This window comes from Delphinus delphis, chromosome 15 (genome assembly GCF_949987515.2).
Source record: "Delphinus delphis chromosome 15, mDelDel1.2, whole genome shotgun sequence".
Lineage (NCBI taxonomy): Eukaryota > Metazoa > Chordata > Mammalia > Artiodactyla > Delphinidae > Delphinus > Delphinus delphis.
In genome coordinates this window covers 10,824,364-10,846,933 of record NC_082697.1, presented here as the reverse complement: position 1 = coordinate 10,846,933, position 22,570 = coordinate 10,824,364, and the positions used below count along the sequence as shown (strand labels likewise).

At 51.6% G+C, this 22,570-nt stretch overlaps 1 protein-coding gene across 2 annotated transcripts in view; it reads right to left on the bottom strand.

Annotated features, from left to right (window-relative positions):
* Positions 1–22,570, bottom strand: part of RIPOR3 (RIPOR family member 3) — a 72,628-nt gene that overhangs the window by 28,813 nt on the left and 21,245 nt on the right. Inside the window, exons 2-3 of one of the 2 annotated variants that reach the window (XM_060033411.1) lie at positions 3,990–4,072; positions 907–1,025 (exon numbers count right to left, since the gene is read on the bottom strand). In XM_060033411.1, the coding sequence (XP_059889394.1) occupies positions 907–1,016 (110 nt within the window). In that variant the 5' untranslated portion in view covers positions 1,017–1,025; positions 3,990–4,072. The remainder of the gene's footprint in view (positions 1–906; positions 1,026–3,989; positions 4,073–22,570) is intronic. The other variant, XM_060033410.1, reaches the window with a different exon arrangement.

Genomic DNA, 22,570 nt, shown 5'->3' with positions numbered 1-22,570 from the left:
GATCAGCCGTGAACTCACGTCTGGAGGGTCAGTACTAAGCAGGTCTGTCTCTGCCTGTCTCTCCTCCTTGGAAAACTTCCCACAAGCCCCTACTGCGTGCCAGCATGTGCCGACAGCTCACCATGTGTCACCTCACTGTACCCTCATGACAAGCCCGTGAGGGAGGGACATTTGTGATCCCCATTTCGCAGATGAGGAAACCAGACTCAGAGAGGTGAAGTCACTTGCCCCAGGTCACAGGTGGCCCTACTTCCCATTCTATCAAACAGGAAGAACAGGGCTTCCCTGGAGGCGCAGTTGTTGAGAGTCTGCCTGCCGATGCAGGGACGCGGGTTCCTGCCCCGGTCTGGGAGGATCTCACATGCTGCGGAGCGGCTGGGCCTGTGAACCATGGCCGCTGAGCCTGCGCGTCCGGAGCCTGTGCTCCGCAACGGGAGAGGCCACAGCAGAGAGAGGCCCGTGTACCGCAAAAGAAAAACAAAAAACAGGAAGAACATTCCATCCTAACCTGGCTCCTAGGAGACTAAGTTCCAACTCTGAATCAGTCTTGCTGTGTGACCTTGGGTGAGCAGCTCTGCCTCTCTGAGCCTCAGTTTTCTGATCTGCCAAGTGGGCCTGATAAACTCAAGCAGATCAGCTTCCAGGATCAACTGCCAGGAGCACGTAGGGTGACACCTGTTCAGATCTGAAGCAAATTACAGCTTTCTCCCAACACCAAGCGTCTCACTCACAGACACACAGACATACACAGACACACAGACAGACACAAACACACACTACCCTGCGCTGCAGGCCTGGCATGAGAGTGAGCCTCAGGGTCACTGGCGTGGGAGGAGGATGCCCCGCCGGCCCCCCGATCCCTGGCCCTCAAACAAGCCTCCCACACACAGCCCGGGCAGAACTTACGCGATCCTCCGGCTCTGGGCACTGCTGAAGCCGGCAAAGGAGGCGCTCCGGCCCATGACCCCCACAGCCCCTGTGTCCCCAGAGGACAGGAACCGCACCCTCACCGACATGGCTGTCACCTGCAGGGAGAGGGCAGGACAGTCAGCCTCGAACTGGCACCCGGTGAGTGCTGACCGCAGGCTGGCTACCCTCCACCGTGGCCCCCAAGGGCCCTACAGCAGCCCCAGAGAGGGGGCGGCTGGAGCTGCCCCCGGCTCACAGATGAGAAAACTGAGGCTCAGTGAGGTCAGGGAGCTTGGGGCGGGGGGCAGGAGCAAGATTCGAGCCCAGGTCTCTGCACCCTGTGCTTGGGTCCTTGATGCCTGTGTGATGCAGGGGGCACCCAGCAACTCGTGAACCAGCTCCTCTCGCCTCCCCTCAGCTACTCCTCTCTGCCAGTAACCCTGACCCCCCTCCACAAACCCCCGCTGAGCACCTCCTATGAGCCAGACGCCGAGTAAGGCAGGCCCAGCCCTCGCCCTCCAGGGCTCCAAGTCCAGCAGGCGGCTGACGGGCCACCATTACAGTAGGGAGTCCATAGTGAAATGATGCGGGTACCAGACCAACCCATGGAGGAGGCGCCCGAGAGCTGAGAAGGAAAGGCGAGGAGGGAAGAAGGGGAAGGGGAGGGGAGGGAAAGGTATCTGAAGCAGAGGGAACGGCGTGAGCAAAGGCCTGGAGGCGCAGAGGACAAGGTGTAATCCAGCAATGGAAAGAAGTCCAGGGGGGTGGGGGGTGGCTCCAGGTGAGGTTGGAGAGGCCAGCAGAGCACAGGTCAGGGTGGCCTCGGTGGCCGCAGGAAGGACTTTGGCCTTGCAATTGGCTAAGGGTAACTGGGAGCCATGGGAGGTTTTGAGCAGGGGGTGAGTCAGCCCAGTTCACATGAGGCCAGGCTGCTGGCATCAAAGGCTTCCAGAAGCCACAGATCCATTACCCCATCTCTGACCCAGGTTGCAGGGAGGCCAGCCTAGAACCCTGGCTGTCTTTACGTTTTTCCAAACCATCTCGAGATTGGAAAAATGCCACCACATCCTTTGGGAATATCGTCCAGTGTCTTCCAACACAATAGGAAAGTTCTCCCCCATATCTAACCTAAATCTCTGCTGCTACAGTTTTATGCCTCACCCCTCAGCCAGGGTGGCGTCGGTGCAAGGATTCTGGGGATCCCACTGCCCTGAGAAAGCTCCGCTCCGCCAACTCCCTCCTATTCCCGCTCGGTAGGGCCCCTGCTTCCCACATCCCCTCCGCCCAGTGGCTGAGCCCAGACTCCACACCTTTGCCCACCCTGGGGCCTCTGCCTGGAAGAACGTTCCCTTTGCAGCCACGTCTATCCAGTGTCTATCCTGCATTTTGTTTGTAGTCAGCTCCCACCACAAGCTCCAGAGCCCTCACTCTGAACCCCCTGGCAGATCTGCGTGACCCCCCACAAGCTTCCTCCTCCTCCGATACCTCCCGCAGCCCAGAGTCCCACACGTGCTGTGCATAGGTGAGCTCTGGAAGCAACAAAGCCAGACCTGGGCTCAAACCCCAGCTGCAGCTGTGCCGCTCACCGGCTCTGGGCCTCGGTGATCACGCCTGTAAAATGGAAATTCAGAAAAGGACCAAGGACACAATGTGCTGACAGCACATGATGTGAAATAGACGCCAGAAAGAGCCGGTTGTCTGTGCGCCATCGGCTGACCAAGACCCCAGCCTGGAGACCCCAGCTGCTGGGGCAGGTGAGCCGAGGAGCGACCTCTGGCCCCGACGGAGGAAGCGGCGAGTGTCTGCGGAGCACCCACTGAGTGGAGCCCCAGTGCCAGGGACTGTCCCGTGCAATAGGTCCGTGAACAGCAGCCTGGTGTACGGATGGGGAAACTGACGCAGTCTGGCAGTGGAGAGCTCATAATTAGGCCAGCTGTCCACTATGCGCCTTACGTAAATTATCTTAGTAGAGCTGCATAACCCCCTGAGGTGTAGGAGCTGTTGCGAGCCTAATTCAATAGATGAGGAAACTGAGGCTCAGAGAGGTAACAAGACGAGCCCAGGGACCCAGCTAGGAAGCGGCAGAGCCAGGCTGAGAACCCAAGTGTAACTGATGCTGAGCCAGCGCTTCTCAGGTACGTGGGCAGGCATCCCGCACTCTGGGGGTTCGCCCCAGCCCCACGGGAGGACCCTCACGCCCCCACAGTCCCTATCTGGGCTGTGCTGCTGCCAGCTTGGACCAGCTCACAAGAGTCGATGGTGAAATTTTCAGGAATGTTGGTAGCTTGAAATCAGCCATGACAGAATTAAGTACAGCGTGGAAATGGGCAAGTGCTACAAATTAGGGTTTGAGGTGTTTTTGTTTGTTTGTTTTTCTGCCTGTTGTTAAACTTTTATCAGCATACCACTGCCCCCACCCCTATCAGCACAGGCTCTGGGTGGCACCGGAAGCTTCTCGAACTGCTAAACACGCCCTCCCTCCATCCTAGCCAGGATGAGCAAGGGCACAGGAGGGAGCAGGCAGGGAGATCCCCAAGGTCAGCGGGTGGGACGCGGACTCTGGAGCCAGCCCTGGGGGGCTGGGGACCGGAACGCCCTCTCTCCACCTTCTCCCTCCACATCCCTGCCACCCTCCCTCCCAGGCCTTCTGGGTTGTTCTTCCAGCCTCCCCCAGGTCCTCCACTTCAAGATAAGGGAGAAAGACGATCGCTAAAGAGTTCCTCTGCATGCAGTTTGCTAGAACAAACCCAAACATCTGCCTGCCCAGCGTTAGGAAAGGAGGACCAAGGAGGAGAACTGAGGTTCAGTGCAGACCCACGCAATGTGCCAGCACCTGGCTGTAGACTGACTACTCACAACAGGGCCATGAGGTGCAATGACCCCACTTTTCATATGAGGAAAGAGCCTCTAAGAGGTGAAGAGGCTGGCTCAGGGAGCCACGTTTTCCAGGGTGAGGTCTGGCTGTCACGTGGGGATTGGCCTCCTGGCTAGACCCTCCCAGCTCCTCTTCCAGCCCAGATGTCACCTCCCCCAGGAAGCCTTCCTGGACCTCCCCCCAATCCCTGCCTCACTTTACTTACAGTGGACGGTGAATGGTGACTTGTCTGCCTCCCCGACTAGACAGAGAGTTCCCTGCAGGTGGGGCTGGGGCGTTCTCCAGGGCCTGAAAGAGTCACAGCGCATCTTTATGGGACCAGAGGACAAGAATTGAAAGGCTGGGGCTGCTTCCCCCACTTCGGCAGGCTGTGCAGCCCAAGGCGCAGTCAGTGGAAGAACAGGATAAAGATAAAAACTCCCACTATGTGCTGCACTCCAAGACAGGGGTGGACAAATGACTTCGGGAAAGGGCCAGAGAGTGAATTATTTTGGCTTTGCAGGCCTTATGGTGTTTGTCACAGCTACTCAACTCCACCGTTTTAGAGCAAAAGCAGTCACAGATAATGTGTAAATGAATAAGCCTGGATATGTTCCACTAAAACATTATTTACAAGAGCAGCAGCTATTGATGAATGACCCCTGGGTGGCCAGCACTCCTTCTGCTACCTGCTCTAAAGGTTTAAGATCTCATTTAATACTCCCAATACTATATGAGGCAAATATTATTATTATCCTTCCCATTTTGCAGGTAAAGAAATCGAGACTCAGAGAGGAGGGGAAATGACTCAACCAAGGTCACACAGGTCGGAACTGCCAGAGCTGGGATTTGAACCTGGGCATGATGGGCTCCAAAGCCCAGCTACTTCACGCTAGGAGGCACCTGCTTCCGCAGGGGCTGTGCTGAGGACACTACCCCCCCCTCCGCTGCCATGAGCCTGAGCAAGAGCGAGAGGGCTCCAGAATGGAAGCAGGTTCATGGCCCAGACCTACCAAGCTAGAAATGTAGCACTGGGGACGGCTGAGAGACATTGAGCCCCATCCCCCGCAGGCTTCAGGGTGTGGGAGCCCAGGGCCCTTTGGACCAGCGTCAGATCCCAGCAGCACCTCTCCTGGCCGATCCCTGGTGGGGCTGAGCCTTTGAAGTTGACCCTTGTGATCTCACCCAGCGGGCTGCAAAATGATCCCCTCTCTGGTGGACTGGGCATGAGATGGCCGGGATGAGACCCCTGGAATCCCAGGAGCCTTCAGTGGGCTCCTGACAAGTCCCAACAGATGTTTGTCACCTTTAACCAAGGGTCATACTCTTAATGTTTAGTTGTTGACACAACAGCGGCACTGACCACTCAGAACAGAGGCTGGGCACCTTGGAGACCCCACTCCGCCCCCAAGACCATCCCCCCTCCCCCTCCCCCTGCCGGCATTACCCTTTAGCGGCTGGACTGTAGGCAGGTCGGGCAGCCCTGGGCAGCTGGCACTCTGCAGGGCATGAGAGGCAGGCCAGGGACCTCACTGGGCCCCTGGGCAGAGGAGAGAGTCACAGAAATCATGCGAGTCCCAAACCTTCAGTGGCAGACAAGACTGCCTCTTCCCCGCGTGTCCGTCGCTGCCTCTCTCCGGCACCCGGGCAGCATCTGATGCTTGGATCCAGCTGGGGAGCTCAGGGCAGGCGGGCCAGCTGAAGGGGCTCCTTACCCAGCAGCTGCTCCCCAGACACTGAAGGGGCCGTCCTGGGCCTCTTCCCCCAAGGTGCAGCCAGAGGGAGCCGGAGCCTGTTCTGCTAAACCTGTCCTGCTCGGTGCTGCCCAAAGCTGCCCACCGGCCACAGGGAACCTGCAATTTCACCTCATTTGGAAGCGATGCTTCTAAATTTAACGGCGTGGGCTCTCAGGGCTGGGCGGCGTTTATGCCTGAGTCCCTCACTTAGGGCTCTTTTATATCCGTTCAAATGCCAGCCAGGGATCAGTTTGCTTATAGGAGTTTCCAAAATAGCCCTTTGGTTTAGCACGAAAGGAAATGGCAGAAGAGCCCAGGATGAGGAATGTGAGTTTATACATAAGAGGGAAGGCTTCTCTGGGAACCAGACTGTCTGCACCAGATGGAGTCCAACTCCCTCATCTTACTGATGGCCAGACCCAGCCCAGAGGGGCCAGACGACCTGCCCAGCTCACCCAGAGGTGAATGGAAGAGTCAGAAGAATCCAAACTCCCTGTGCCTGCCAAAACGCAGTCCCCTGCTCCTCCGCTGGAGCCCACTTAAAATCCCATAGCTGACCCGCGCAGGATGGACGCCTTCCATCGGCTTCCACGCCTGCCGGCTTGGGCTCCCCTCTCCCTGCTGGGCGCCTCCTGAGCCAGGTTGTATGGGGCCGGGAAGACGTGCCCGGGGAAACAGGAGAATACGGTTCCAGCCGCATGTGATCTAGGACAAGTTCCCTCCCCTCTGAACCTCTGTCTCCCAGTCTGTAAAATGGGAGGATTGGGCTAGAACTCAGGCTTCCCTCAAGCACAGCACACGCTGGGCCAAGTGAGGGATGCCCAGTGGCCTCCAGGCTTCACTCGGTGGGAGGGTTCTCTTAGTCTTTAGTCTTTTAGTCTTTAGTCGGCTTTTCATCCTGGCTCCCCGACTCTCTGTCACTTGTCACCCTTCCCGTTCAAGAGAGCACAGAGCTGGCCTGGGCACAGAGCCAGGGGTGGGCAGAGGAGGAGTTTGAACGCAGTCAGGTTGTTTTGTTTTGTTGAATTTCATTTAAGGTAACCTTCCATTTAGAGCGAGCTGTCTTCTGTATGACTTAAAGTGTTTTTTTAAATAGCATGTTTAAATGAAGACAGTCCGGATTTGAAGAACACTTGGTTTAAATAGAGCAAGTAGGCACCCACCTGCCTGGCAGCCCACATTCCTGGGTCCTGCCACCCGCTCTCAGGGGCCACCGTGGAAGTGGCAGCTGGAGCCAGTAGCACCTGGAGACCCCAGGTGTGTCTCTGCAGGTGGCCAGCTGGCCTCAAAGAGACAGATGGGCTGATGGCTCCGGCTTCTGGTATAAGAGAAGAGCAAGCAGCTCCTTGGGGAGCCCCAACTGTGCCCCCAGAGTCCACTGTCCCTGCAGCTGCAGGGCAAATGGAAACTTCCTGACGGCCAGATTCAAGACCAGGCACGGAGTCAGAATCCGGGATCCAAGAGGGCCCTTGCCTCAGTGTATCATGCAGTCCACAGCCCGCTGTGTTCTTCCTGCCCAGGGCAGGCCTGGGAGGAGTTCCTGTCCTGCACCAACTCTGGCCTGTAGGCTCGTCAAGGACCAGTCACAGGAGAGGATGGGCAGGCCCTCTCATTGGACTTCACAGCACACCTGTGCCCATTTCACAGATGGGAACACGGAGGGTGCAGCCACAAATGGCCAAGTGCAAGGGACAGGTGAGATAACCCATACAAAAGAAATTTGTGCGGCCGTTAGGAATATGATTTTGAGGAATAGTGACATGGGAAAATGTTTGAGGTAAGATGTGAGTAAACAAGAGCAAGATGTGAACTGTATACAGCGTGTTTTATTTTTGAAACAGTACCTTTCGAATGTGCTACAATGGACGTGTATTCCCTCAAATTAAGAAAAAAACGTTAATTCGAAGAAAATCGAGAGATTGACTAAGCTGTCCTCGGTCGCACAGTCATCAAGCTACCAAGCTGACTGTGTGTCCTCCAACCTAGAGAACGTTGCTTCTCAGGATGCACCTGGATCAAAGGAGAAACTTGCCTCTTTAAAAAAAAGAAAAAAAATTTTTAAAGGTCCACAGATATCATCTGCACTCCCAGCTAACTCCACTGGGTTTTATGAGGCAAAAATGACTCATGAATTTCTGTGAACTATCCAGAGAGTGTTCTAATTTAAATGGCCCCTGACCACCACCGACACACTCCCATTGGCGGGTCGACCAGGGGTCACCTGGAAGAGACAGCAACTCTTGGGGGAAGGAGCCTCCTGAGGCCGCCACGGGCAAAGGAGTGTGTGTGGGTGTGGGGAGGGGAGACAGGAAGCTGGAGCTGCCCGGAGATGGGGGGAGGTGACGAAGCTGAGCCTCTGGAAGCACCACTCTCACTCGGGTCTGCTTAGGATCAGCAATAAAAATGGGGTCAGGCAGGAGGGATCGGGCATGTCCCCACAGCACCCCTCTGAGGTGGGCACTGTTACCACCCCCATTTTACGGACCGGGAAACTGAGGCTGGTAGAACTGAAATGGCCTGAAGTAACACGTGGCAGCACTAGGTCTTCAATAACTCACCTTAAAATGCTTATGTGCGGGCAGCGTGGCCCAAGTGTGCGTAGACCTAGCCCACATCCTAGGGGTGAGTAGGTGTTGTGTGGAGGGCGCTAACGTGGGTCCCCACTCCAGAAGCAGCTGTGGGAGGGTCTGTACCTCAGCACTGCTGACATTTGGGGTCCTTCTTCACTGTGGAGGTTGTCCTGCTTATTTAGCAGCTACTCTCCCACCCCTTGATGCCAGGAGCTCTCCACCCTCCAGTGTGACAACCAAGACTGTCTGCAGACACTGTACTGTCCCCCGGGGGCGGGGGCGGGGTGCAGAATGGTGACCGATGGGAAGGACCGGGTTAAAGGTTAAAGGTTAAAGGCAGCTTGTCAGATCTGCACGAGAGGGCTGGTGAATTAGCGTGCTGGGTGTCGAGATCGATTTCTCACAGGTGAAAGGAGTAGTGTTGTAGATACTCTATTCCGTTGGCTACCAATGTTGTTCAGGCTCCGTCTCCTGACATGAATAGGGTGTGGGAACCTGGGGGCCCCCGGCAGCCCAACATATTCAGAAGGGGCCCTGGGCCTACAGCTTCCACTGGGCCTCTGCCACCCCCATCCTTCACACGCACGTGTGCACACACGCACACACGCCAGGGTATGGATGAAAGCCTGGAGGCCCGAGCGTGAGGCCTTGAGCTTGGAGTAGAGGTTGACCTCCTCCTTGGGGGGTGTTTGCTGTAACGTCAGAGTTCTGCGTGAGACCTGCCTTGATCGTAACCCCCTACCTGGAGGCCAGAAGAGACCCAAAGGCTACCTACCTTTTTAATCCCAAAGACCCTGATGCCGATGAACGCACGCGCTGGTTTGGGGCAGCTCAACGCAGGCAGGGTTTGGATTCAAACCCAGGCAGGCAGAACTCTGCTGGCCACGTGGGCCAACCAGTCCACCCTGGATGAACCGCCTGGAATTCTCCGTAATCTTGGGGACACAGACCTTCCCCCTGCCACACAGCTGGACATCAGAGCCCAGGAGTCTCTCTCCAAACCAGCCAAAAGGACTGGGAAAGAATTCTGTTCCTGACTGCTGTCTGTGGAACAAGTTAGGGCCAACTTCTCCACTAGCGATGTGGGCACAGTGCACAGGCCCCATGAAAACATGAGGATTACTTTTAAAATCAGAAGACTACAAAATGAAATTTTAGGTCAAAGAGAATGTTTTATTATATAATGTAAAATTATATTATTTATATATATTAATAGAATGTATTTTATTTTATAATACATCCATCTTTATACTAGTCACAATATCCTATACTATTTAATATTTTTATGCAGGAATTGTCCCCGGATGGCCAAGGTGCTGGGGGGTGGGGTGGGGATGGCACGAAAGTCATCACGTGGCCCTGCCCTTGGCCCTCTCCTAGCCCCGCCTCCAATCTGTCTGCCTCTAGAGCAATCCTTCCATCTCCTGCCCTGCCCTCCGGCTCTCTATCCAGCTCCCTCCCACACAAGTCTTTATTATGCAAATCAGATTCACCCTTCCTTCCTGTCTCCCCCTTTCTCAGTTTTATCTCCCCCTTCCCTACTCCCAAGTCCACTGGGCCTGACCCCCCAAGATGGAAGAGCTAAGAGAGCCAGGCCGGACCTTGCACTTGACTCAAATCAGCTCATTTGACCCTCAGTGAAATGCAGTGATGCAGGTTTCACTCCATCCCATTCTGGTTTTGGGGTCTAATGAATTTGAGTTTTGGCTTCTGGCCTGTGCTATCAACCGCAGGCCTCAACTTCCAGTTCTCTAAAATGGACTCAGTGGTTCCTAAGTAGAAGTTATGTTTGGACATGATTCCTAGTGAGCTCATGCATGCTCCCATATGTACATTATCCTTAGAGCCTTCTTTCTGGAACTTACAAATTCATATTCCTTTGTACAGTTACCTAGTTTTTTTTTTTTTTTTCTGTAGTCTGCATTGCGTGGTATGTGGGATCTCAGTCCAGAGATTAAACCCGGGCCCCCTGCATTGGGAGTGCAGAGTCTGTTTTTAACCACTGGACCACCGGGGAAGTCCCCAGTTATCCACCTTGATCTCATTGATTTCTAGGGGCTAGTTATAAATCCTGGATTGGTGATCTTTTCTTAATTTTCTCCCAGCCCTTCACTTACCTTTTACCTTGCTCTTAATGAGGTGTGCGTGCGTGCGTGTGAGTGTGTGTAACAGAAGCTTCAAATATTTACGTGTCTGGATCTGTGAACATTCCTTCTGTGCTTTAGAGTTTAGAACCTGCTTTTTCCACCTCTAAAATTGTTTCAGATCTGTGGACCACTGAAGTCTAGTTCCCTGGGTGAGAATTTTGTCTTGCTGGCAGCCGGGCTGTAAGACCCTCAAGGGCATCGCTCTCCTCCTCCTTGGTCAAGAGACTTCACTCTGCACCGTGCTTCTCAGAAACACCCGGAATCTGTCCCCTCTTTCCACCCCTACCCCAGGACCAAGCCCCATCACCTCTCGGGTCTCCACTGGTCTCCCCGCCTCCACTTGCCCTGAAAACTGGAGTGAGCTTCTAAAAATGTCCATCTGTTTCTTACACCCCACCCCAGATTGGGGGCTTCTGGGAGCTCTTAATATTAAAATCTCACCCCCGCACCACACCCACAAGGTCCAGAAGGAGGTGGTGCCTAAGGACGGAACCCAGACAGGGATGACGGAGTGCTCCCTGCCCACTGCCCAGGAAGGCAAGAGCCCCCTTCTCACCCCTCAAACATTAATCACAACCAGGTCTTGTCATGGTAAAGGCAGGGCCAGGGGGTTGGGGGACGAGGGGCTGGGGGGTGGGAGGGATTGCAAAACGTTTACATAATCCATCCTATTTCCACCCTCACTCCATTTACAGCTGAAGTACCCAGACCCTGAACCCTGATGAAGATCCATAGCCCAGCAGTGCTGAGTCAACCTCCTGGTATGCCAGAGGCTCCCCAGCCAGCAGGCCCTGGGACTCCTGCACAGGCATGTGGGCCAGTGGAGTGGGACTGTTTGCTAATAGAGGCTGTTAACAGCACGAGAAATGGTCAAGGGGTCAACAAGAGATGAGCCATCTGGTTGTCCCAAGGTAAACAATTTACAAGAGAAACGTCAGGCCAGCTTGCCGTTCTGGTTTTTCTTTCGACAGTGCGGACGTGCAGTGTCCTTTTCCCCTTGGTGCCGATGGGAAAGACAGAGGCTGTCCCAGGCACCCTGGCCTCAGCTCCAGTGCCTCCCAGGAGGGGCAAAAAGGCAGGAAAAGTCGGATTTTTTTTCCACACCTTTTCTTGCCCCATTCTCAGGACTGAGTGATTTCACACCAACTGGTTAATCCACATTGTAAGGAGGGTAGGTTTCATCCCAAAGAAACAGACTCATTTTCTAGCACCCAAAGCCTTGAACTTAGAGAATCTTCAGCCTGAAATTTATTTCCTGTTGGAAGAAGACCCCTACTGGTCTCCCCAGGGATTGCAGCCCTGCTCTACCAACCGCTACAAATGCCCACCCGAAAGTGAGAGAGGGTCTCTGTTCTTGCCATTCAGAGTGAAGCCAGTGGATTCCCAAGCATGCGGAATACACATGTGGCTTAATAGCCTGAAATAAACAGGTTGTGCTGAAATTATAATTCTGGAGTTTCCAAAAGTGTTGCAAAACATTCCAGGCAGACACTGGAGTTAGTATACTACAAGCTGTTTATCAATTAATTCCTTCTTTGCCAAACATTCTTACTCGGGTCTATGGGGAGATGATTTTGGTGGGAGTGAATCTCTGATTTTGTAATGAAAATCACCAGGGAAAAAGGCTTGCTTTACAGAGGCTCATGTTACAGAAAATGTGGCTGTAACAGGTAGTTCCCATAAGAACATAGCTAGTACTAACTTTTGAGCTCATGTAATAAAGAAAAGTGACATCTGGGAACTAGAATTTGGGGTCTCTGCACTAACCTGTGAGATACAGAGCCACACATTCACATGCAGGATGATGAGTACAAGTCTTGGGGTCAAAAATCTTGTTCAAGTCCAGCCTTTGCCTCCTTCTAACTATGTGACTTGGATAAGTGACAAACTCTGAGCCTCAGTTTTCTCATCTACAAAATAGAAACCATTGAAATTAGTTACCTTACTTTACAGTTTCCAGGATGTGGGGTTTTCTTCTTGTTAAAAGGAAAAACCAAACCATAATTTATGGCCTTTCCTACAGCTTTGTGCTGCTAAGGTTAGAGACCTGAGGTAGTGTCTTAGTTTTCTGTGGCTGCCATAACAAAGTGCCATTTAAACAACAGAAATGTATCGTCTCACAGTTCTGGAGGTTAGAAGTCCAAAGTCAAGGTGTCGGCAGGACCATGTTCCCTCTAAAGCCTCTAGGAAAGAGTCCTTCCCTATCCTTCCCTGGTGGCACAGTGGTCAAGAATCCACCTGCCAATGCAGGGGACACGGGTTCAAGCCCTGGTTCGGGAAGATCCCACATGCCGCGGAGCAAGTAAGCCTGTGCGCCACAACTACTGAGCCCGCGCTCTAGAGCCCGAGAGCCACAACTACTGAGCCCGTGGGCCACAACTGCGGAAACCCGCGAGCCTAGAGTCCACGCTCCCCAACAAAGAGAAGCCACCGCAATGAGAAGCCAGTGCACCGCAACTAGAGGAAGCCCGTGTGCAGTAACGAAGACCCAACACAGCCAAAAATAAATAAATTAAATAAATAAATATATTAAAAATAAGAGTCCTTCCTTGCCTCTTCCAGCTTCTGGTGGTGGCCCTTAATCCCTGGCCTTCCTCGGCTTTCGGCTGCATCGCTCCAATCTCTGCCTCGAGGGCCACATGGCCTTCTGCGCGTTCTGTCTTCACCAGGCATTTCTCTCTAGTTATAAAGACACCATCATTGGATCAAGGCCCACCCAGAAGACCTCCTCTAAACTTGATTACGTCTGCAAAGACCCTATTTCCGCACAAGGTCACCTTCGCAGGTACAAGGGGGTAGGAATTCAGCATATCTTTTGCAGGGGGACAAAATCCAACCCACAGCAGGTCGAAAACACTTTGTTTAGCCCGGCAGCTTAATGAGCTTTGGGATGTGCTAAGGGGGGCTCCAGGCATTGGTGGGGTGGGGGAAGAGATGCTGGACTGTTACGTGTGAGAAGGCACTGACATGTGCGTGTTGATGATTGACAGCTGGAGACAGGGAAGGCTATGGGGGAGGGGAGGGGAGAGCAGAACATGGGACATTTTCCAGGCAATGGGATTTTAGGATGGTGATTCCAGACTTTACTTACAAGTGTGCTACCCCTGGGTTCCCATTACCCCAAATTCTATGGACTTTCTTCCCGACAGCACCCTGTTTGCCTTTTTCTAGCCCACTGCCTTCAGTCTGCTGGGACTGGCCCAGAGCCCCACCATCCCCTCACTACGGAGAGGACAAGAACCTCGCCAGGCTAAGCAGACACAGCCTCCCTGGGAAGGGAAACTGGAGTCGAAGGACAGGAGACAGAACATGCTGGATTTCGTTCATTCTGGCTTCGGTGAGTCCCTGACTGCAGTGTCTATCATGAGACCGTCTTGGGTTCCTGAGCCCCTAGTTCAGGCCATTTCCAGTCCTGTTTTTCTGGATCCATTCGGTGACCCCCACTCCCCATGACCTTCCAGGAGACCCCCTCAGCTTAAATTAGCCAGATTCCTTTGCACTGGCTCACCACAGACCTCTCCAAAGGCCGCTCTCCCAGCAGCCTTGTGTCAGCAAAACTTTAGGAAAAATGAAAGAATTGGAGCAGCATCCAGCATGGAATAAAAGGGAAGAAGACGATTTTTTGTCTTTTTTTTTTCACATACCAAAAACCAGATATTTAATCAGGTAAACAAAACTATTCTAAATATACTTTTATTTTTTGATAAATATTGATTTATAATAATCCTAAGCATTTTTTAAATCTTAAAAAATAACATCCAAAAACTTCAAATGAACTATATTTTAGGATCAGCTTGTCTTTATCTTGAAGGTTGGTTTTTAACCACCTTTGCATCCAGGGGTCCATTATCAGAACACAGCGTAGGGCTCTGTCCCTTAAGCATGTCCACATCACTGACTGACAGACCTACTTCCAGCCACACAGGCTCTTTCCCCCACTCTCAGTGTGGCTGTTGCCTGCCCCAGGCCTGTGAAACTCCCTAGGACTGTCTTTTCCTCTGGGAGGGTCAGACTCACCTATGATTAGTGATACTTCAAAATGATGGTGTCAAAAGGAAAAACAGAAGTGGCTTTTAATTCTTGAGCTGTTAATACTGCTCAGGAAAATGCTTTCTGAGGGAAATGAACACAGCTTTGCGTGTTTTGTTCTCCTAAAAATAATAGTGAACAGAATTGTGCTCTTAGTAATCTTATGCAGATTTGAGTTTGTGCCTTGAATTCTTTCCAGTGAATCCAATCACCTTAGGCCTGCAATTTTCTATAGCTCTGACAAGCAGATATTCCAATCTCCCAAACTCCTTGGTTTACAATAGTTCTACCTACCCCGTAAAGCCCTACTGGCCTTCTAACAATGATGACTGTTAATTGTCCCTCATCCTCCTCGAGCTGCAAAGCTGGCTCTTTCCTTTTTAAAATTGCATCCAGCATTTTAGGAGAAGAATGAAATATTTTTAAAAATTAACATATATCAGCACAAAGCTATCTAGCAATGTTAAGACCCTCGAGAATCCTTGGGGATAGTGTGTGGGGGGCAGGGATTTCCCACTGGGGTCTTGGGCTCTGGTTAATATTAAGGGGAGAGGTACCCCACAAGAAGCCTGGCAGATGTAGGCACCCAGGGGCTGCCGCTCAGGGCACCCACGTGAGTCCTGTGCCTGGTGCATGGATCCGAGGAGCAGCGGTGAGCACCGCTTGACACGTGGCCCTCTGGACAGCGTGGCCCCCTCTCTTTCAGCCAGAGCACCGCAGCCTCAGCCAGACGCCCTCCCTGGTCATGGGGTTCTTCCTGCACACATGCCGTTTTGATTCTGTGCCCCTCAGTCTTTACTCGTTTTCCTGCCTAATGAGGTGAGCTTCACCCAGCCCAGCAGCAGTTCCTGTAAACGCTGGAGCTTCCATGACCCAACGTGGTGAGTTTGCAGGGAAGCGCTCCCCGAGGGCTGGGCTGGCTGGAAAGAGATGCTTTGCCCTTTCCAAGAACGGTAATGAGGTCTGAGGGTTCTGATGGCAGGCAGGGGTGCTGTGGGCTCCAAGAGCCCTGGGCTGACTTGGGGTCAGAAGATTTGGGCTCCAGCCCCGGACACGCTAACTAGGTGTCTGTCTCTCTCCTGGGTAAAACGGGGATGATGCTCATACCTCACGGCATCGCTGTTGGGCTCCAACTGGATTACAGATGTAGAGTAAGTCTGGAAACCATGATGCTCTGAGCAAGTGAAAGGAAGTATCACCATTCCTGTGGCCATTACTATTATTATTATTAGAACCTAAGATCTTCCGTGGCCGGCAGAATATTTCGATGACCCCAGGACCTTTGACCTTGCATGAAATCCTCTCCCCTTTGAGTGTGGATGGAACCCGTGAATATCAGGAGATATGACTCCTGTGAGTAGGTCACCTTTTATGGCAAAAGGGAGATTATCCTGCCCAGGCCTGACCTACTCAGGAGACCCCTGAAACAGGACCGGCTCTTCCAGGCAGAAGAGGTTTAAAGCATGGGAGGGACTCAGTGTGAGAGAGTCTCCATTGCTGGCTTTGAAGATGGGAGGGGACCACGTGGCCAGGAAATCGGAAGCCTCTAGAAGCTGAAAGTGGCCCCAGCTGACAGCAAGTAAGGAAGCAGGACTTCAGTGCTACAACCACGTGAGACTGAATGATGCCAACAAGAGTGATCTTGCAAGTGGATTTGTCTCCACACCCTCCACACAAGAACTCGGTCTACCCAGTATCTTAGACACCAACTTCCGTCCTCCAGAGCTGGGAGCTCATAAATGCGGTTGCACTGAGCTGCTGAGTTTCTGGCAACTTGTTACATAGCAATAGAAAACCAATCCGCCCCCTGTGAGGAAGGCCTTAAAGTGGAAGGCTCCTACACCATCTCCGTCCCAGTGTGGCCTGGACAGTAGAGACGAGGTTGGAGACCTGACTGTCCTACTTGCTGGCTGTGTGGGGGTGGCTGCAAGACCTCCCTCACAGCCCAGAACTTCAGTTTGCTCATCTGTGAAATGGGGATGGAAATTAAATGCATGTAAAGCCTCAGAGTACGTCATAAGGGCACATAGTAAATGCTTAAGAAACATGAATATTGTACATGATAATGATTAGAAATCAGCTGGTGGCTGACAGCTAACAACAGTGGGCCTGTGGTCGCCAGAGCTCTGCCCCACGCTAGGGGCACAGTAATGAGCCCCAACCCGTGTCCTGGGAGTCAGGACCTGAAAGTCACAACTTTGGAAACAGTGGGTGGTATGTGCCCAGTGTTCTTGGCGGGGTGAAGCCCAGGCCTCGAGCTCTGAGCCCCCCTCGGAGTCTGGTGCAGGCCTGGGAGTGCTTCGCTCCTCAAGACCCCCTTTGCTCTGGCTTCCCTGAGGAGGAATTCTGCTGCCTCACTCCGTCCCCCTCCATCTCAGTGAAGCCCAAGGCCAGGGCCTGTTCTCATGAGGAAGAAGCTCGCCCTGGACCCAGGAGGAGAGGTGGGTCCAGTCTCCGAGTTCTGTTCCCAGCACTTGCCCTTACCAGCCCCATCACACCCCAAATTCTCCAAGCTCCAAACCCTGAGGCCCCTCTCTGACTGCCCTTCTCATTCCCTCCTGTCCTCAGAGCAGCTGCTGAAGCCCCCGCACCCCAGCCCCAATTAATCCTCCCGCCTCTGTTCCCACTGACCCCAGTTCCAGCCACAGGAGGCCAGAGTAAGTTTCCAATTAAACGCAACTTGGCTGCTGGGGTTGCCAGTCCACAATGAGATACCACTTCACACCCACTAGGATGGCCGTAATCAAAGAGATGGACAGTAACAAGTGTTGGTGAAGATGTGGAGAAACTGGAGCCCTCGGGCACCGCTAGTGGGCACGCAGGACAGTGCGGCCGATTAGGAAGATAGCTTGACAGTTCCCCCAAAAGGTGAAACACAGAGTTTCCATATGACCCAGCAATCCCACTCCCAGATATATTCGCAAAGGAATGAAAACACATGTCCACACAAAGCCTGTACACAAGTGTTCTTAGCAGCATTATTCCTAAGAGCCAAGAAGTGAAAACCCCCCAAATGTTCATCAGCTGTTGAAGAATAAGCAAAATGGATGAGGGTTCACTCGTCCAATGGGATAGTTTTCACCACATAAAGGAATGAAGTACCGATATATGTTACAACATGGATGAATCTAGAAAACATGATGCTGAGTGAAAGAAGCCAGACACAGAGGCCACATATTATATGATTCCACTTACACAAAGTGTCCAGACCAGGCAAATCCATAGAGACAAAAGCTGGATTCGTGGTTGCTGGGGGCTGGGAGCCGAGGAGAGTGGGCGTGGCCGCGCAGCGGCGCGGGGTTTCTTTTGGGGGCGTTGAAACTGTTCTGGAATCGGATGGCGGCAGGAGCTGCACAACTTTGGGAAAAGGCTGAAAACCACTGAACTGTACACTTTAAAAGGGTGTGTTTTATGGTCTATGAATTAGATCTGAATTTTTTAAAACAGGTTTAAATAAAAGTGCTGACAGCAGCTTGCTGAGTGCCTGACCCTGCACAGGTGATGTGTCCTGAGCCCGCAACTCCCCGTCTGTGGAACGGGACTGACCACAGTGCTGCCTTGTGGGTGCGCCGAGATCACATAAGAAAACGCAGGAAAGCAGCGCCCGAAGAACGGAACTTGTGTGAGGAGGAGTCTCAAGACTAGTATAAAGCTGGGGTGGCCTCCCAAAGGTCTGCTTCCCCCAGCAGCTCTGCTCCCTTATATACTGGCTGCCTGGCTGACTCTCCTCATCTTTCCACCCCCGCTTCCTGGCTTCCCTTGTCCCTCTGCCTGGAATGCCCAGCTTGTCCTCCCTCAGCAGGTCCAGACCTGCCCCTGCCTTCAAGCGTGCCCCCGGCAGCTCCCCCTCTGACCAGCTCTCCCTGACCCATCAGAGCCTTAGGGAATGCCGTCCCCTTCCAGAGGCCCTTAAAGGGAGGTGCTGATCACAGGCTGAGTCACACTGAGAGCTTTCATCTCCTGAGCCAGGCTCTGGGCAACTCGAGGAGAAGGGTCACGTCTGATTTTTTTTTTTTTTTTTTGGCCACACCGCGAGGCAGGTGGGATCTTAGTTCTCCGACCAGGGATCGAACCCGTGCCCCCTGCATTGGAAGCGTGGCGTCTTAACCACTGGTCTGCCAGGGATGTCCCACGTCTGATTTAAGTGTGTCCCAAATTTCATTCATTATCACCTTTACAATTTCCCCCATATTTGAGTGCCACCTGTATTATAAGTTCCTTAATACTTTTTAAAATCAGCTCACTTTTCAGGGCTTCCCTGGTGGCGCAGTGGTTAAGAATCCGCCTGCCAATGCAGAGAACATGGGTTCGAGCCCTGGTGCGGGAAGATCCCACATGCTGAGGAGCAACTAAGCACATGTGCCACAACTACTGAGCCTGCGCTCTAGAGCCCATGAGCCACAACTACTGAGCCCTCGTGCCATACCTACTGAAGCCCGCGTGCCTAGAGCCCGTGCTCCGCAGCAAGAGAATCCACCGCAATGAGAAGCCCGCGCACCGCAATAAAGGGTAGGCCCCGGCTCGCCGCAACTAGAGAAAGCCCACGTGCGACAACAAAGACCCAATACAGCCAAAAATAAATAAAATTTAAAAAAATAAATAAAATCAGCTCACTTTTCAAACATAGATGAAATTAGAAATATGCTTCTCATAACTGTAAATGAAGAGCCAGTGTCATTCCCCATCAATAGTAATATAAACAGTAACTGCAAAATATTCACACTGAACACAAAGCCAAGTTCAAGGGCCAGTAGGCATGCTTGCCTGCTAAGCCTCTGTGCTTCCAAGGGGGAGATTAGTGGGTCTCTGGGAGGCATCAAAGACATATTAGCAAGTAGAGACTTTCTCGGCGTAATCGGGACTGAAAGATACTTGAAACGGGACTTGCACGTGATCCGTGAGTCACTGTTATTTAATTTCTGTGCCTCCTGAATCATCTTCCCTCATCTCCCACAAATTGTGGCTTAACACCTCCTTTCCTGGCCCCTCATCTAAGTGGGATCACCTCTGCCCCCCTTTCCCCATCCCGGCTTTACTTTTCTCTTTAGCATTTAATACCATCCGCTATTCTATATGCTACATTTTCCTTGTCTGTCTGTCACCCCAGCTAGAATGCAAGCTCTAAGAGGCAGTTTCCTGCTAATGGCCCAGCATCCTCAGAAGGTGCCTGGCACCTAGGAGGCTTCAGTAAATATCTGCTGGTTGAATGGATGGACGGATGGTTGGATGAATCTTGTACGTCCAGCAACTTTGTATCTTACACTAACTTTGTATCAAATCTTACACATAGGAGATGGCCCAATAAACAATTGTTGAGTGAGCAAGTGAATTAATGAATCCATCCATCAATACATTTTTGCCTGGACAGTGAAGCTGTCAGTTTTTAAGATAGCCCAGACTTTTTCATGTGTATATGTTTCCAAAGTCCCTGATTCTAAATTCTTCCTGCAGATTTTCTCCAGGACTAAAGGAATGGAGCCTTTGCCAAGAAAAGTGTTTGAATTCTCAGGCCTCCAGTTTAGATTAAATGTGATGGTTTACCAGGAAAAGAAAGTTGGGGACCCCAAGAAGTTATGGGGGGCTCGAGGAGTGGGGAGAGCATTCCCCAGGGCCAAACCCCTCCTTGCCCCCTTGCCCAGCACCCTGGCACGCTGCCGAGCCGGAGAAGCCCGGCAGACACTCAGGCACACTGCAGTTACTAAGTGATCCTAAGTACATCAAGATGGGTGCATTGACGCGAGCCACTCGGAGAAGATCTGGAATGAATTGGAGGGTTGTTAAGATCGCCAACTTAAGCCTCTTCTCACAGGAAAACTATTTATTTCACTGAGCTCTGCTTTTTGGAAAGCTGCGCGTGTAACAGTCTACATCGATCTAGCAGAGTTTTGGCTACTGCTGGTTTTTGTCTCTTCTGTCTTGTGTGTGTGTGTGTGTGTGTGTGTGTGTGTGTATGTGTCCACGATTATTAAGCAATCAGCCAGAAGACACAGCCAGGACACTCTGCTCTACTTTCACGAGAAAAAAAAATGGACACAAACTGAGTTCTTGCCTTGCAAGGGGCAATTGCCTCTCTCCTTCCCTTTCTATCTGATATGCTCTCCCCACACCCCACTCCGGTTTGCGGGAAAAAAGTACAGACAAGCATGAGGAAGAAAGTAAAACTAGCTCACTCCTACTCTTGCAAGGAGCATGATTATCTTTTAGTGCACCGAGTTCTTTCCATTCCTTTTCTACTCTTCAGAGCCGAGGGGCCTGGGTTGGAATCCCAGCTCTGCCTCTTGCTGACTGTGTGACCCTGAGAGTCACGTCACCACTTGGAACCTCTGTGTCCTCATCTGTAAAATGGAGTAATCATAGCACCCACCTCTTTGGCTTGCGGGGAGGAGTAAGCAAGAAAGTATGTAAAGAACTTAGCAGAGTTTCCAGCACATAGTAAATGCTCAATAAATGGTACCTATCCTTACAGGATCCATATATACAGTATTTATACCTTCTTTTTCATGAAAGAGTATAGCATGTACATCTTCTCATTTCACTATTCTCATCAGCATTTTTAATGACTACAAAATAGTTCATTGCAGGACTACACCAGCAATATTTTTTTTCACTATTCTCTACGAACAGAAATAGAGGATGCTTCCACAATATCACAAAGATTGCTGTGACAAACTTCTCCGGTGTCAAATCTTGGTCTGCAATTGAAGTTCTTTGGGATGAATTCTCAGAAGTGTAATTATTGGGTCAAATGGTATGCACACTTCTGAGAACCTCAATATATCAGATTTAGCCCTGCAAGTTGTTTCCAGAAAGATTTCCCACGGATGTGTATGACACACTCCATCTCACCCTGTCCCAGCTGCACTGAGGATTATTACCTTTTAGTTGTTGCTAATTTGACAAGCAAAAATGTCACCTCCTTCTTTAATTTGCATTTTTAAACATTTTGCCCACTATTTTTCTAATACTGATTTTATCAGCGACAAGATGTTGAATGCTTACTATATGCCACACATGGGCTAAGGGCTCTCCATAAAGTATCAATATCTTAATCAAACTCTGGGTAAGAAGTGGAAGCCGGGGCTTGAACAGATATTTGTACACCTGTGTTCATAGCAGCATTTATTCACAATCACCAAAAGGTGGAAGCAAGTCAAGTGTCCATTGGCAGATGAATGGATAAACAAAAGTGTGGCCTGTCCGTATAATAGAATATTCTTCAGCTTGAAAAAGGCAAGAAATTCTGACACAGGCTACACAATGGATGAACCTTGAAGACATTATGCTGAGTGAAATAAACCAGTCACAAAAGGACAAGTATTGTCCGATTCCACCTACATGAGGTTCCTAAAGTAATCAAATTCATAGAGACAGAAATTAAAATGGTGGCTACCATGGGCTGGTGCAGGGGGAAGGAGAAGTTATTGATTAATGGGTAGAGGGTTTCAGTTGGGGAAGATGAAACAGTTCTGAAGATGAATGGTGGTGATGATTGAACACAACAGTGTGAAGGTATGTGATCCCACAGAACAATACACTTAAAAATGATCAAGTGGGGCTTCCCTGGTGGCGCAGTGGTTGAGAGTCCGCCTGCTGATGCCGGGGACGTGGGTTCATGCCCCGGTCCGGGAAGATCCCACATGCTGTGGAGTGGCTAGGCCCGCGAGCCATGGCCGCTGAGCCTGCGCGTCCGGAGCCTGTGCTCCGCAACGGGAGAGGCCACAGCAGTGAGAGGCCCGCGTACCCCAAAGAAAAAATAAAAATAAAAATGGTAAATTTTGTGTTATATATATTTTACCACGCAAAAATATCTTTCTTCTTTTTAAAATAAATTTATTTATTTATGGCTCTGTTGGGTCTTTGTTGCTGCGTGCGGGCTTTCTCTAGTTGCAGCGAGCAGGGGCTACTCTTCGTTGCGGTGTGTGGGCTTCTCATTGTCGTGGCTTCCCTTGTTGCGGAGCACGGGCTCTAGGCTCGCGGGCTTCAGTAGTTGTGGCACGTGGGCTCAGTAGTGGTGGCTCACGGGCTCTAGAGCGCAGGCTCAGTAGTTGCGGCACATGGGCTTAGCTGCTCCACAGCATGTGGGATCTTCCCGAACCAGGGCTTGAACCCGTGTCCCCTGCATTGGCAGGCGGATTCTTAACCACTGCGCCACCAGGGAAGTCCCACACAAAAATATCTTAATCAATTTTTGTAACATCTTGTGAGGTAGATGCTATTATTACCCTCCCCCCTTCTTTAAAAGATAATGAAACTAAGGATCAGGTGATGAAACACGTTCCCAGAGTCACACAGCTTATGAAGTAGTAGAGACAGGCGTTAGATGCC